At 45.1% G+C, this 16713-nt stretch overlaps 1 protein-coding gene across 6 annotated transcripts in view; it reads left to right on the forward strand.

Moving 5' to 3' along the window:
• RASAL2 (RAS protein activator like 2) overlaps positions 1–16625 on the forward strand; it is a 319973-nt gene extending 303348 nt beyond the window's left edge. For 4 of the 6 annotated variants that reach the window (XM_066261224.1, XM_066261226.1, XM_066261229.1 and 1 more), the window contains 5 exons: positions 810–944; positions 3023–3225; positions 5266–5353; positions 8150–8180; positions 10380–16625. In XM_066261224.1, the coding sequence (XP_066117321.1) occupies positions 810–944; positions 3023–3225; positions 5266–5353; positions 8150–8180; positions 10380–10522 (600 nt within the window). In that variant the 3' untranslated portion in view covers positions 10523–16625. The remainder of the gene's footprint in view (positions 1–809; positions 945–3022; positions 3226–5265; positions 5354–8149; positions 8181–10379) is intronic. The other 2 variants (XM_066261225.1, XM_066261227.1) reach the window with 1 other exon arrangement.
• The last annotated feature ends 88 nt before the right edge of the window (positions 16626–16713 follow it).

Genomic DNA, 16713 nt, shown 5'->3' on the forward strand with positions numbered 1-16713 from the left:
TGGGTGCTAATGGTGATCCTGGTGGTATTCCTATGTAGTAGATTAGAAATAGAGCATTTAAGAGATTGAGTGACAATGTAAGTGGCAATGTTGCAACTCAGGGCCAAAATTCCTATCACTCTGTATATCTGTACTGGAAAAGAACAGTTTAGCTGTCCTAACTGGATAGAAATATCCCTCACACTAATTTGATATCCATTGTTTTAAACCTGTATTCATCAGGAAATTTTCTGGTCTGATACCTAAACTTTTTAGTTGGCTTAACGCTTTAAGAGGCCATTGCTCTGTGAAAATGACTAAAGTCACTTGTTTTTTCTTTTTCTCTAACTAGTTATTGTGAAAATTAAGAGTTTGGCATTCGGATAAATAAATGGGCAGCTTATGAGTTTGGCATTAATCAGGTCCTTATTCCTAGTCATGTCTGGGTTGACCAGACCTTTCTCACATGGGCAATTCACCCTCGAGCTGTGCTTTCTTTCTCTCATTTGTCATCATTGCTATTTCACTAGGTGATTTGGACCACTGGGCTAATTAACAATTTTAAGGCCTTATCTTTCTTTGGTTCTTTGGAGGAAGAAAAAAGATCTTGGATGTGTTGCATCAGAATTTCTACTCAGAATACTTTATTCTTATACAAATGAATATTCTCTTTCCTCACCTCCAGTCCGGGCATTAATAAGATATTTGAACTGAGAGCGTTTATTAGAAAGCAGGAGTCACAGCCATGTCTTCCAAGAACAGCTCTCTCCGTGAAACATAGCTAGTGGATGAGCTGTCTTGGGAGGTACTGATCAGTGTTTCTGATGCAGGTTCAGTCACCTGTGGACTCTGCCACAATGTCCCCAGTAGAGAGGACAGCAGCCTGGGTTCTGAACAATGGGCAGTATGAAGAGGATGTAGAAGAAACCGAGCAAAATCAAGATGAAGCCAAGCATGCTGAGAAGGTAGACCTGAGTCTGTCTTTACTGACTTACTGCCGCACAGCCACAGGCCACCTGGTCTGCCATCCCCCAGCTCGAGCCCCAGCTTATAATAACTGTCATATATGTGTCTATTTGTAATAACTGGTCGTGTCCTTATGTGGAAATACACAGAAAATGGCCATCAAGCTGGGGTGGAGGACATTGGCTCTTTTTTTTTTTTTAATGTAGGCCGCCTTAATTTGGAGAAAAGCCTACTATTCATTTCTAGTAATTTTAAGCAATTATTCAGTGTTTCTATAAACTGGTTGGTAGTCTTTATCCAAGGCCTAAATTTCCCTTGAACTAGACTTCCTTTCTATATCTTGGTAATGATTTTGTGTGTGTGTGTTTTCTTTTCGCCTTTTCTAGATAAAGAACTTCTGGCTTCATAGATGATTTAACAACAACAAAAAGACATTAACTCTCTATTGCAGGGGTCCCCAAACTTTTTACACAGGGGGCCAGTTCACTGTCTCTCAGACCATTGGAGGGCCGGACTATAAAAAAAACTATGAACAAATTCCTATGCACACTGCACATATCTTATTTTAAAGTAAAAAAAAAAAAAAAAAACCGGAACAAATACAATATTTAAAATAAGTAAATTTAAATCAACAAACTGACCAGTATTTCAATGGGAACTATGGGCCTGCTTTTGGCTAATGAGATGGTCAGTGTTCAGTTCCATATTTGTCACTGCTAGCCGTAACAAGTGATATGACGCATGCGTCCTGCGTCACCGGAAGTAGTACTGTACGTGAGTGACGCCGCACTTTGTGGTGCTGCCACATACAGTGCTCCTCTCACTGACCACCAATGAAAGAGGTGCCTCTTCCGGAAGTGCGGTGGGGGCCAGGTAAATGGCCTCAGGGGACCACATGCAGGCCGTAGTTTGGGGACCCCTGCTCTATTGGTTCAGCTTTGTTTTGTTTTTTAAAGAAAAGTTGACATAGAAAAATTATCAAACAAGACCCTTGACATCATGTGTGGCGTTGTCTTATTTGACAACCAGACAGATAGCTTCTACTGACACATCAGCATGGTCCTCAGCCTGCTTATTAATGCAGTCTACCCCTTTAAACTGCCCTAAAAATTGTCATCTTTGACCTTCTGAATTAACATTCTCATTTAGGAGCCCAGTGTTGAATAAGCAGAAGCTAATTGCCTGGTTGTCAACTAAATGGGACAGTATATGAAAACAGATTGCATTTTTACAAAGCATCGTACAGATTTGTCACTATTTCATAATGAATTTATGTAGACTGTCTATGAGAAACTGTATGCATCTTACCTCATCTAGAAATTTGACATTCCAGTGTGCTCAAACCCCACCCACAGTAACTTCAGTACAAGGAAGGGCCATGTAACCAATGTAAAGCTTCACATAAAGCTTTAACAAGATAACAGACCTCTGTGTTCCAGAAAGGAACACCAAACTGGGCAGGTGACCCACACCATGAAAGCAGGCCAAGAGGCAGTATTCATCAGCCCTAGAGGACATGTAGGCCATTCGCTTAATACTTGTGACCTGAGTATTTTAAACTTTTATGGTTGGGGGGAAAGAAACAATAGTCTGCTCTGCCATAAAATCCTGTGTGTTGATATAGTATTAATATTATAGAAACATTATAGAAATATATTTCTATTATAATAGAAATATAATATAGAAATATTAATATTATAGAAATATAGCTTAATACTATAGAAATGTTTTGTCCAACATGCTACAATATAGGCAGTGGGCCAGAACCTTTTCTCTGTAGACAATTGGCTTTGGCTTATTTTAAGTGCTTAATCGCTTTTTCCCCCTTCTCCCATTTGACACCATTGCAGATTGAATGTGGCTTGCAGATACATAAATACATAGATTTGGAATGCCAAGTTAACATTACAAAGGTAATTTTAGGAGGAAATCAGAGCTCTGTTGCTATGTGTGCCTGGTAATAATTTTCAAAAACATCAGCAGCATATGGATGGCAGCTCAGATGGCATCAGGTTTCTTTGGTAAAAAGCAATCACTGATTTCTACACCCAGTGAAACAGGTTTTCCTTTCCTCTAGTATGAACAGGAAATCAGTAAACTGAAGGAGCGGCTACGTGTGTCCAGTCGGCGGCTGGAGGAGTATGAGCGCCGGCTGCTGGTACAGGAGCAGCAGATGCAGAAGCTGCTGCTGGAGTACAAGGCGCGGCTGGAGGACAGCGAGGAGCGGCTGCGCCGCCAGCAGGAGGAGAAAGACAGCCAGATGAAGAGCATCATCAGCAGGTCAGGCCCCTGGCGGTGGGTGTGGGCCGGCCAGGTGCACAGACATGGGAAGAGGATGGCAGCAGGGCCACTTTCAACTCTGTGTGTGCTCTGTGGTACTTAGTGCAAAGGTGGTGACTGACCCTGTCTCTTAAAATGTTCTAAACATGAGACCTTTGTGCACTTCCTTTGAAGATAAAGGTAGTCTGTTTTCTTCCATTGTAACTCTGAGAAAAATAAAAACTTAGTGATGCACTTGAGAGGTCTTAAAAGTGAACTAAGTTTTAAAAACCTAAGTATTCAGCCCTGGCTGGTTGGCTCAGTGGTAGAGCGTCGGCCTGGTGTGCAGAAGTCCTGGGTTTGATTCCTGGCCAGGGCACACAGGAAAGGCCCCCATCTGCTTCTCCACCCCTCCCCCTCTCCTTCCTCCCTGTCTCTCTCTTCCCCTCCCGCAGCCAAGGCTCCATTGGAGCAAAGTTGGCCCGGGCGCTGAGGATGGCTCTGTGGCCTCTGCCTCAGGCACTAGTGTGGCTCTGCTCGCAACAGAGCGACACCCCAGATGGGTGGAGTATCATCACCCCCTGGTGGGCATGCCTGGTGGATCCCGGTAGGGCGCATGCAGGAGTCTGTCTGACTGCCTCCCCGTTTCCAACTTCAGAAAATACAAAAAAAACCAAACCAAAAACCCTAACTATTCAGGGTGAAAGACTAACAGCCTTTCATAAACGGGCCCAAAGACATGGAAGAGAGGACACAGAAGACTGGACATCATTAGGGCCCGAGAACCGAGGGAGAGTTTGCCAGGGATGTCAAAGGAGTGTAAGGGACGGTCACTTTTACCTGACACTCATGTAGCACTTATTATGGTCCAGGCTCTTGTTTAGGTCCTTTACAAAGAATAACTTGTTTAATCTGTTAATAATAATTTGTTTAATGCCAGCCTCTGAGGTAGGTGTTATTATTCTCATTTTACAAATAAAGAAGCAGGCAATAGGCTGATGAAGTCACTTGGCAGTGCAATCAGGATGTGAAGCAGGCAGTCAAGCTCAGCGTCCATGCTCACAACCACTGTGCTTCCATCTTGTCAGAGCAAGTGAAGTGCTGACAGAAAAGGTCTGTTGTGCCCTGGCCGGTTGGCTCAGCGGTAGAGCGTCGGCCTGGCGTGCGGGGGACCCGGGTTCAATTCCTGGCCAGGGCACATAGGAGAAGCGCCCATTTGCTTCTCTACCCCTTCCCCCTCCTTCCTCTCTGTCTCTCTCTTCCCCTCCCGCAGCCAAGGCTCCATTGGAGCAAAGATGGCCCGGGCGCTGGGGATGGCTCCTTGGCCTCTGCCCCAGGTGCTAGAGTGGCTCTGGTCTGGGCAGAGCGACGCCCCGGAGGGGCAGAGCATCGCCCCCTGGTGGGCACAGCGTCGCCCCTGGTGGGCGTGCTGGGTGGATCCCGGTCGGGCGCATGCAGGAGTCTGTCTGACTGTCTCTCCCTGTTTCTAGCTTCAGGGGGGAAGGGAAAAAATAAAAATAAAAAATAAAAAATAAAAAAAAATATATATATATATATATAGAAAAGGTCTGTTGTTTCCACCATACAGAGTCTTACTGAGAGCATCGTGGTGGGGTTTAAACCCTAGTGGGGTAAGATGTGAATGGTGGAATAGAAAGAAACCAGACCCACTAAGTATAGAATCTTCTTTGAGGACCTAGCTGTACAAAGGGAAGAAAAAGGACAGCTGTCATAGGGTCACTTGAGATTAAGAGAATATTGTTTGGTTTTTGTTGACTGGTCCAATATTTTAAGATGAAATGTTATACTGAGGGATCTGAGGGAGGAAGCGATGATGGGAATACTGTCCCAGAAGAGATGAAAATAGCGATCTAGTCACAGGCACAGACATCAATGTTGGATGTCTTCCAAGGTAGACAAGAAGGAAGAAGGCATGGTTACAGATCTTTGGTTGGGCGGGAGTGGAAATACTGAACCTTGAGGAGTTTGGGTCTCTTGTCCTCTGCGTTACCTAGCCCCCCGCTTTGAAGACACTGATGTGTCTTTCCTGCTGCATTCTAGGCTGATGGCTGTGGAAGAGGAACTGAAAAAGGATCACGCTGAGATGCAAGCAGTTATTGATGCAAAGCAGAAAATAATCGATGCACAGGTAAGCAGGCTCGGAATCTGATAGGAGGCACTTGTCTACAAAACTGTAATTTCTAACTTCTCACCCCTTGCAAATGCTAAGGCATGTACTGGAAAGTGGGCCTTTGGAAAGTTCTCAGCATTACCTTTTGAAGATTGAAAGAGTTTCTATGAGACCTCTGACTTTTCCTTTCTTTTACGGGTGACAAGTCTGTTAAGCCATCCAAGTATTAGCGTGCTCAGTGCAGTTGCTTGACAAATCTCCTAGTGCATGTCTGGAAAGTAAGGCATTCCCAAAGTGGGTAGATATGAAAGTACACTGCATGTGTCTGGCTTGTGACCTCCACTGACCATTGCTTGGCTGTGATGTTCGTGGTCTTGTCAGTCACGTCCACTGTGCCATCCACCTCGAGCCCCAGACAGCAGTGGGACTGCAGAGGACAGACTAGACTAAAGAGGGCGCCGTTCCTTATTATTCCTGTGGTTTAGGGCTTGGCATTGATGCTTGGATTTGCCTGGCTGCCCTTCTCTGTTGGCTGTGCTTAGAGGGCCCCTTTGGCTGGTGAACTCTGAGTCCGGGCTCTGCTTGCTGTAGCTCATTCCTGTGGCAGGAACGGTGGGACGACCGCCAGGAGCACCTCGCAGGGACTCGTCAGTGATCAGAACAGAATCCAGCAGGCAGAAATTGCTGCCAGTTCCTTGTCCTTTTACCAATGCAAAATATGATCGTATTTTCTTAGAGTGAAACAAGGAACAAAAGGCAGGTCTGAGAGTGCCTGGTATACCCACTGAATGTGTCACCTCCCTGCAGGCAATGGGCCAGGTGTGCACTTCTCTCCCTTAAACACACACCATGTCCCAAAGCACTGAGACACGTGGGGCAGGGACTTTATGTTCTGCTCTCCTCTCTGCGCGTGAGCCAGTGCATGGTCTATAAACGTGCACTGGCCACCTGCAGTCTGCATTCCCGGGATGGCCTTGTTTGTCAGAGGCACCGGGGCTGAGGCAGAAAGCGCAGCCGTGGGAAGAATGCTCAGGGCCTTGTGAGCAGTCAGACACAGCTGACGGAGAAGTAGTGAGTCGTGATACTCCCTCGTCGGCATAGCTCCCTAAACTCTCGAACTCGGTAGTTTCTGAATATTTAGACCTCCTAAGTATCAGAGGAAAGTTCTGTTGTAATTATCTTAACTTGATACTTTTTTAAAAACCTTTCTAGGTGTCTCCAGGGTGGGGGTGGGAAGGGTGGCGGAGACAAGCCATCTCACTGTACGTACTGTGAGAACTCATCCCAGAGGCTTTGGGAAGCAGCCTGCAGAAAAGGGGAATTTAGGCGGGAAAACTGGTGTTGATAAGTTTTCACTTTGGAATTCTCAATATGACAATATAAAATAAAGCAGGGAGAGTTCTATTAATAACTACAGCAGGAGAGGTTTCAGTTCTCATAAAATAATTTCAGCTGGCCTAAAACTGTCCATCTTAAGCAGAGGGACCCTGGGTAGGGCACAGTCGTGGCTCTGCATACAGGATCTCACTTTTCTCAATTGCTTATCAAGACGGCTTCAGCATTAGCTTCTCCTCATTAGCCTATCCCCACCGCCTCTTTGGACATCTAGGGCAAGACAGCTGCATATGAGACAGGAGTCGTAGGCACAGAAGGTGGAAGCAACAGCAGGAATTGAATTTATCAGAGCTCAAACACTCTGCAAAACCAGAAGTGTAACAATGTTCAGGAATCAGAAATATTACCCTCAAAGCACCAGATTATCTAGCTCAACCAGATAATTTTTGTGTCTGTCCCTCAAGGCAGTGGTTTTTAAATGTTTTGATTCTGTGGACAACTTTGGTGACCCTTTTATAGATCAGTTTCTAGCTGCTCCTACTGGCCACATAACAAGAACCATCCTCAAATAACAGGTCACGTCACACTGAAGTTGGCTAAGTGTAGTCAATTACCAGTTCCAACAAACGCATTGCTATATGGTAAATTTGCAACCAGAGGCCCACTGTGGACCCCTAAAGAATCTTGGGAAAAGACCACATTTGAAAACCACTGCACCACGTACAACACAAATCATAAACACTAAAGGCAGTTTTTCATAAATTATAATCTCTTTAAGAGATAGGTTTCCAAGTTCCAGCTGTTGTCTTCCTGATACATTAAAATCTTATTATAGCAAAAAACAACAAACATTCTTTAACATCCTTTGTAATGAATGCCTTTTCATATCAGATCCTTTACTCTGTAAGAAGGAATCTTAAGTGTTTTGTGTAGAGCAACCTTTCTGGCCTTATTTCATGGAATGAGGAGATGTTTAGGGGTGAAAAGTTTCCCAGCAAGTCCTAGTACCTCAATGCCACTAGTAGTAGGAAAAATACTTCTGAGATGAATGCAGTGTCTTTCCTTAGACTAGAGTTGAGCCCACCATGTCCCAGACCACTGGGGGCCAGCGGCCCAGTGAACTGGTTGGCATCTCCCTCAGCAGCCTGTGTCCCTGCAGGAAAGGTTTGTCCCTGCATCAGCCTCTCTGTCTCCTAGAGCCGGCTCATGCTGCAAGACCAGCAGGGCTAGCCGCTCTCTAACTGGGACGGAACATATGAGCGCTCCACTGGTGAGGGCAGGTCCACCATCCTGGGATCCTGGTGAGAGTCGGAGGGGTCATTTCCTAAACCTCAGGCCAGGGACTCTGCTGCCCTCCCCCCCCCCCCCACATCTCCCCTGGTGACTCAGATGGAGAAGAGAAAAGAGCTTCCTCCTTTGAGAAGCAAGCAGCTGCCTAGTTACTGTTGCAAGTGATACCTTCACTGTGTTAAATTACAGGTCCTAAATGGAGATGAGATTATTCAAACAGGCAAGTAAACCCTGTCATTCTCTAGCCGAGCAGTTCCCAGCCCTGGCCCAGTGCACTGGCCTCCTACACATTCCAGCTCCTGACTCCCGCCCTTGACACCCTTCCTGTCAGCCTGCGCTCCTTGTTCTGCCTTTCAGTCTGGGTGGGATCACAAGGTCTGAGCATCTTCTGCCAACTCAACTTGAATTTCAGAAGTCCCTGTTTTAGTATTATTTTTTTATACTTTTTTTTTATTTTGAGAGGTTGGCGGTGAGGAGAATTATAAAAAGGAGTTTCTCTACTTGGCGGGCAGAAGGCTGTCTGGCTCTATTGTTATTCTCCTAGTGTAGTCAATAAATCATTATAATCATTCTTAGCCTTCTTTGTGACCCTTTAAGAAACAAATAATTTTTCATGAATGCCTGTGTTTTTTTTTTAATAAACCTGGGAAATCTTGCATTCCTTAGTTTTGGGGCCTTATCGATTATCCTAATGCTGAATAATCTTTTTTTTTTTCATTATTTCAAGAAATTATGTTCTTTGTAGAAATCATTCCTAACTATAGGGTAAAATATCAGATTTGGCCCCCACCCCTTGTTTTCTGATAACCACTGGCCAGTCCTTCCTTACCTGCTGACTTAGAAAAGATCTATACTTATTATCCCAGTAAATTCATCAGCTGTAACAATTTAATTATTATTTTTTAAAAGCCTCACAGATCTTTCTTTGAGTTTTGCCTGTCCTTACAATGAGGTACTCACCTTCCCAAAGTCAAAAGCATATTATACTAGATTAATGGTTAGTTCATCAGGCTGATTTTTGGGCATCTTAACACCTGAGTTCTCCATCCGAGAAAGGAAGAATTGTTTTTAATGATAAGTGTGAGCTGAGGTTTGTTTTTTCCCATGCTTTTGAAAGTATGACCACCACACTGCTGCCATATAGACCCCCCCCCCCCCCGCCCGGAAGCAGGGAAGCGTCACCTGATGCTGTCGTCTGTGCTTTTGCGGGGATTCCCCTGGCAGCCAGCAGGCCTCACTGTACCCTGCAGCCAGTGCTCCGCTCCCCGCAGAGCAGGGCCCTCGGGCCCTACAGCAAGGGGCAGCATCAGATCCTCAGTCCCTTCCCTCCTCTCCAAACCTGACTGTAACTCACCTCACCACAATTGTCCCCAGAAAATGCAAACACTCCCAGGCTAGGGAAGCTTTTTTTTGGCTTTGGGATGTTCCTCACATGCTATTTTCTCTTCATTTCATAGGCGTAGGTAATGCCGGTTCCTCTCAGTGTTAACTTCTGGAGCGATTCACCCAGCTGTGGGATAGGATTAGGGTTTCTCTCCTAATCTTTGAGATGGATAATATTTTGATGGAGTGATTTTTTTATTTAGGTGAACCTACATTTCTTAAGATTGCCTTTTTTAAAATTTTTATATTTTGGCCCTTTTTTCCCTTAGTTTTGTCCCCACCCCACCCCCAGAGACTCAAAGCTAAAATGAAAGCAGTCGGCACATTGGGTAGCTTTCCTGGAGTGACTCTGAGCTGGAATGCGTCCAGGAGCTTGTGTTCTCTGTTTGTTTCATGTGTTATGTTTATGGTGTCACCTTTAGGCCACTTCTCCCCCCCATATTCAAGTAACTCCCCGGTCTGAGCTTCTGGCTGCTGTCCCCCCTCTTGCGTGTTGCATCCTCACTTTGTTGGTGACTATAACTGCCACCATGTATTGTTTTTAATTTTGAGCACAATGTGAGTTCTCTGCAAATGTGACTGGCGTGCTCTCTTTGGGGGCGGAGAACCCCTAGCCCACTTGCACTTCTCCTCTGTGAAATGAAACCTCTGGTGCTTCTTTCTTTGCCACCTAATTTCCAAGTTCTAATTTTAACCAAAAGCACTTAATACAGTCAGGCAGCTTGACCCCTGTGTTGCATAGTCTGAAGTAACATGTGGCATTATTTGCACATGCTCTCCTAGTGCCCCAAGGGATTATGAATAACAAATCACGCTGTGCTGAAAGGCAAAAAGGAGAAGTAAGCCCAGACCCGTTGGGCTCAGGGGAAGCTGAGCCCGACTAGTGTGCAGAAAGAGGCAGAGACGTTCCATTTGGGAAGCATCATGCGTGCGGCTGTGTGATAGAAAACACCTTAGAACAGTCATTCTAAAGACAGAGCTTGCAGTGTGATCTCCTGCGTGGAGCCGGAATAAAACCGCGATTGGTGTGTTGTAGGAAAAGCGGATCGTGTCCCTGGATTCGGCCAACACCAGACTGATGAGCGCGCTGACCCAGGTGAAGGAGCGGTACAGCATGCAGGTTCGCAATGGCATCTCTCCCACCAACCCCACCAAGCTTTCCATCACGGAGAATGGTGAATTCAAGAACAGCAGCTGCTGACGGCCATTGTGACTAGACAGACTGTGGGAGGAGACAGAAGGAAATGTCCCCGTGCTCCTGTCCCCAGCCCTTCACCCAACCCACCAGGTTTACAGAATGTTGTTACTTCCGAACAGCAGCACAGCGGGAGGCTCTCAGATGAAGAAGGAAGCTTGTCTTTCAGGGCATACGGCCGAGACTGCCGAGCTCAATGCTGTCCCGTGTCTCTGTGTACATAAGGAACTTAGTTCTGGGCCATGTACAGAAAATGCCACTGTAATATACCCAAAGGAAGTTAATAATGTAGATTGCCTTTTTAATTATTGCTATTTTTATTATTGTTTTCCTCTTGTTGAAAGCACTGCAGTTGTTAGAGGAGGAAGGTAGGAACTATGTGAGTGTGAGAAATGAGCCCAGCCGTTCAGTAAGTAAAGACCCAGCGTCTGTCTGTCTGTGTCTCTGGTAGAAGCGCACAGCGTGCAATATAACTTTGTCAGAATGGATACTTCAGGGATTAATCTGCCAGTTAAAAAAAAAAAGACCCACTCCAGCCCCTTGTTCTTTAGGAAAACATGCAAATACTAAGATTAAGACCCAAACAAAGTTTTTTATCTCATTGACCAACCAAGACTGGCTCTGGCTAGACAGTTAACCCGATCTGGGGCACCGGCTCCGGAGGACACTGGACAGCCCTCGCGCCGCCCCGCTCTTGAGGAGAGCTCTCTGTGGGGCTCCTGTTTGTTCATTTCCTCTGTCTGCCGCACATGGGAATTTTCCACTTTAGATAGGGGGCTGTTTTTCACCCCAGTTGTAATAAAGGGTGTTCTTTTTCCTCTTTAGAGTTTACAAAACTAGAAATATCTGTGTCTCTGCACACCATCTTTACCTTCCCAAACCCTCTGCCCTCTCCTTCCCTGTGGTGGCAGCAGCGTCACCAACAGGGATTCTTCTCCCTGAGGGGCTCCGTCAGGATGCTGTCCACAAACCAAACCAATCAGACACCCTTGCTTCCGCACAGAAAAGGGCTAACCATACCATAGCAGGAATCTTTGAACATTTCCTATTAAAAAGAAAATTTTTTCTATTTTGTAAATTATAATTTTTATTTGGGATAAAGATTTTATTCATAGTCATAGCATATCTCTAGGCAGGGTTTCTTATCTCAGTCTTTAACTTTTAAATTGCTCCTTTCTCTAATCCCCTTAGTAAAATTTGGAAAGGACGTCCAAATCTGAAGCATCACTCTGAAAAGTGATGGGTACTCTAGTAGAAAAAACAAAACAAGAAAACCAGAAGTGCGAGCCAGCACGTACCACTCGTGACCACCAGGCTCTGGGTAGGTTTGTCTGTAAGGATCTTTTCACCAGTGTCACCCTTATCCTGGGACAAAACAGTCATGGAGCTACCATATTTCCCCATGTATAAGACACACCCTTTTCTGAAAAATTTTGGGTCTAAAAACTGGGTGCATCTTATACAGTGGTTGTAGATTTTCATTTAAAAAGTATGGCATTTCAAATGCCATAGATGGAACTGAGCTCGAGGCAATATATGAAGACAGTGATTCGTCATCAGACACAGATGACGACAAGCTAATGGATGGGAGTTTTGACAGTGATGAGGAGTTGTATGAATGTTATGATGAGTAAAACTTGAGTTCAATAACTTTATGTAATACATTTCTTTTTCAAATTTCGGGCCCCCAAATTGAGGTGCGTCTTACACAGGGGAGCGCCTTATCCATGGGGAAATGTGGTAATTGGTTTCCTTTCTTCCCAAGGTGTGAAATGTCATCTTGAATCTTGAATGCAATTCTGATTATCAGAAGTATGGGATGTTATTTACATGTTAACCATTGTATATACAAATCTATATACATATCTATTCACACATGTGTACATGTAACCGCGCACATTGGGAGCACTCACGCTTTCTGTGCTGTGGGAATGTTACAAGGTTTTGAATCTCTTTAGCAAGATCTAAGCAGCTGTTTCTAGTGACACTTCTCAAATAAGTTAATGGTGTTTATTTTAAATTATAAACTTAAAAGAAATTTTTTAAAATTTAATTTATTGTGATGTTAGAGGAAGGGAGAAAGAGAGACAGAAACATTGATCTGTTTCTGTATGTGGCTTGACCGGGACCCCAACCCATAACCTTTGTGTATGAGGACGACGCTCTGACCACCCAAAATTACCTGGGCAGGGCACTTTGAAGAAATGTTTTACAAGGAAGAAGGGAGGAGGGAGAAAAGACCCTAGGGAGCTACATGCGTGGTGTTTTCTGTGACAGAACACTTGGAAGGGAACAAGAGAACATTTATGTCGGGCCCTCTTTTGAGTGGAGCCCAGACGGCGTCCCTTCTCATCACACCATCTTGCATTGGAATGTGTTAGCACTGCCCCCTCCCAGGTTGGTCTTCATGGTGGAACCTGCATCTCAGCACCTCTGCCCGTGGTCTGGTACAGTGTCGCCCTTCCTAACACTCCCATTTCTGCCACTCCGAGACCTAACGCAGCAGTTTCTCACAGTGCTTGTCTCATCTGCACACCTCACGCCCACATGTCTGGTACCTGTGCATTCTCTGGACCCTCAGTCGTTTTCTTACAGTCTTATCTCTCCCCTCCAAGCTGAGAGCACACAGTGTTCAAAGTCACTTGTTTTAATAGGGGGGAAAAGTTAGCCAGTTTTGAAATAGTGCCCCTTGCTGGGAGGGGGTCATATAAGCCCAGGTCTCTTGTTTCTCAGCTCTAGCCAGGTTTAATTCATTCCTTGTAAAAAGCATGCAGCTGTGCTGCAGAAAACCTGAAAAAAGAGGCACCGGCTTCAAGGGCCTCGAGAATGCAACGTGGCTGATGTCTTAAGAGCTTGAGGTTCGGAAGCTCTCAGGTGTTAGGGATAGATTACAGAGGGCTGATAAACTCACCCGTACTGGAGGGGTGAGGGAGATGCAAAGCCTCAGATGAGTTTTTGATGGATGCAGTTTATCTCTCCGGCATGCGGGAGCACCTCAGAGCCTCCTGCTTTGGAAGATTAAATGCCCAAATGTTTAGATAGATTATGCAGTCCTCTATTTCCCAGTTATCATGAATGAAGAGAAGAGAGTAAGAAAATAAATAAATAAAGCTAGAAGTTCAGAGTTGTCAGATGTTAAATTTGAGCCTGTGTCTATCCAAAAATTTGTCTGAGTTTTTCTTTAGAGAATGCTGCAATCAACAGCTTATTCTAAAAGGTTTTCTCCCTTCAGTATGGAAGAAGGCAGCCCCAGTTGACTTTTCATGGAGGTATTGCTTACTTGGCGTGTGCTCGGCCCAGACAGGTGCCAGCCTCCGTGCTGCTGGGAGGGGGGACATGGTAAAGGAGCAGGTGGGTTCGGATGGCTGTGTCTTGCACTTTTACCCAGCACATCGCCACGTTGTGGGCACAGCAGAGACTGGGATTGAGTGGAGTTTGGAAGGCAGGGGACATGCCTGCTAAGTGCTTGTTCAGCTGACAACCAGACCTGTCCATTAACAAGGACAGTGCTAGTGGGACTCAGGACGACAGCTTTCTTTTCCCCTTTTGCACCACTGGAACAATAGCTTACTGGGCAGCACAGCACAGCACAGAACTGCATTCCCATCAAGTTGTCCTATTCTCTAGGTCTCTGCAGTCCAAGCCCTGGCAGAGGGACAGTTAGACAGCTAAGACAGACACTCGAGCAGGTACTGTCCGCCAGCTCTGTCCGCAGGGGACTGTTGGAGGCTAGGGCGATCTGTGGTAAGGGAGAGGTGGCAAAATGAGGGGACCGTGCTGCTGTAGCTTTTTGCTTCTTCCACTTGGAACCGAGTTGGTCAGAATTAGATCTCTCTGGTCCACTTTCACCTTCCCCTGCGGTGCTGTTGGACTGGGCCAGGAACAGGATTTTCTGTCTACCCTGCTGTGTGCTGCCCTTGAGAATTAGCTTGACTTCCAGAGTCAGGCTTCTCATATCTTAGTCTACCTGTGGCCTTTGTTTATGGACCTGTGGTCCTGTCACCCCCTGGCCCTCACGCTGACCTCAGAGGCACACCAGGTCGGGAGCAGTTCTGTTTGGGAAGTCCCAGTGCGAGACTCCCCTTCCATCTAGGCTCAGCTCAACTTGTCTTCAGTTTGGGGTTCCTGAGAAGGTTAGTTGTGGGGCTGAACTTGGGGAAGGAACCCTCTTCAGGATGACAAGCCCCATGCCACTCAGCCCCAGGCTTGACAGCCGACTGGAGTTGTCGCTGGGCCTGACTCCACAGCCCTGGAGCCCGTGAACAGTGGCGCTGAATTCTCAGCCACACCTCTGGGCCACCTTCTCCTGCAGACAGTGAAGGGGCTTTCTCCCCCCCCACCCCCACCCCCACCCCTTCTCTTGTCAAGCCCTGCGGTGAAATCTGCTCCCCGACCAGTGAACAGTTGTCTTCCCACCCCTACCGGGGGCCAAGAATTTGGGTTACATTTTTTTTATCTCTATGTCAATTGAATGGACCTATTTTACTGGTTTTTTTTTTTAAGTAAGATATACTGGGGGAGAGTTGAATTTTCAAACAGAATCTCTTCTTGTGTTTGAATGATTGTTACTCTACTGCTTACAAACATTAGGGAATTTTTCAAAGTGAATATGAAGCGATAAAATATCCCCTAATATTTGTGAGCAGTGTGGTTCTAGAAGCATTCTCTTGTCTAGGAAGCTCTTGAGTCTAGGAAAGACAAAAGTGATGAAATTTGCATGAGACCAGATAAATATCTCATGAAGAACAAAAGACCCCGAGGAGGGTTACATGACCCAAAAGGGGTCTGTGCATAGCGCCTTCTCAGTAGCCCCAAAGTTCAAGGAAATGGGGATGGATGGCCTTCGCCTGCTCTTAAAACACACAGGTCTATAGGTTCTGGGGAGAATTTGTGCACACGCACCCAAACACGCAATTCCCAGGGCACCCTCTTTCTGAATGTCAATCCATCTCACAGAGCAGTGACTCCCAAACTTTCTTGGGTTGTTTAGATTCCATGCTCTCATTTGTTAGATTTTATGACAGTGGTTCTCTGTTTCTTTTTAAATGTACCATATGTGGTGTGTGTGTGTGTGTGTGTGTGTGTGTGTGTACAAGTTTAACTTGAAATTGATTTGGTTTGACATTGTTATTGATACCTTGGGGAGTCCTAAAAAGAATGTTGAGCCTCACTGGTCTGGATTCAGATCAGTGAAGATCAGGGGGGACCCAGAAAGAAGCAGTTTCAGCTCCTTGATCAGTTAGTACTCAGATGTTTGCATTACCAACCCAGCCGGACTTTGCAAATGCAGTAAGCCACCCAAGGAAAGCGAAATGGTAGTTTTTGCCCAGCTTTAATTTCCTACTCAGTTCTTATTTTTCACTCAGATGCCCTCATTTTTCTCTAGGAAAGTTTTTAGTTCAAGACCTAAAACCAGATATACCTGTTGTTGGAGAGAGAGTTCCACAGAAGCTGCGTTTTAGGGGCCTGTCACCTGTGTGGGGCACACACGTTTATGTATAAATATTCTATCTGTGTCATTTTTAAACTCCCAGGGGAAGAATTTCACTTCCAAGCTCACCAAAAGGTTAAATGCTAATTGAGTCAATGACCACTATCCTGCAGACAAGTTGAAATAGTAAAGCTTGAATGTTGACTGGTGCTTAGACCTTACATTAAAATTAACTCAAGCAAACAGCAGCACAATGACCTGAATCACCCCTGTGAGGAATTCACCTTCTAAATTTGCTTTTGTTTTTCATCTCCAGGGCCTTAATAAAAATGTGTTAAGACACATGAGTATTTTACAATGATAGCTCTAAATAATTTATTTTTTATTTCAGAAGAGAAATACACCTTAGAGAAACAAAACCCAAGATTTTATTTTATTTTTAAAGCCATATTTTTGTGCGGATAGCACTTAGATTGTTCCACATGTGAGATCCATATCTGCATTTCATTACCTGGGTTTGTTCTAAAGAAGATTTATTTTTGTTCTGTGAATAACTTTTGATGGTTCTTGTACATGTACAGATATAGATACGTTTGAGGTCTTTTATCGATAATCCTACAAAGAATACAAATAAACTTTAAACATTTCAGACTAAAGTTGGTCTGGTATGTGACATATTACTCTCTTCCTTCTTGCACCTATCTGGGTGATTAGGACACTTTGGGAAGGACCTGGTGGGGGGAA

The sequence above is a fragment of the Saccopteryx bilineata genome, chromosome 2, assembly GCF_036850765.1.
Source record: "Saccopteryx bilineata isolate mSacBil1 chromosome 2, mSacBil1_pri_phased_curated, whole genome shotgun sequence".
NCBI classification, from domain to species: Eukaryota; Metazoa; Chordata; class Mammalia; order Chiroptera; family Emballonuridae; genus Saccopteryx; species Saccopteryx bilineata.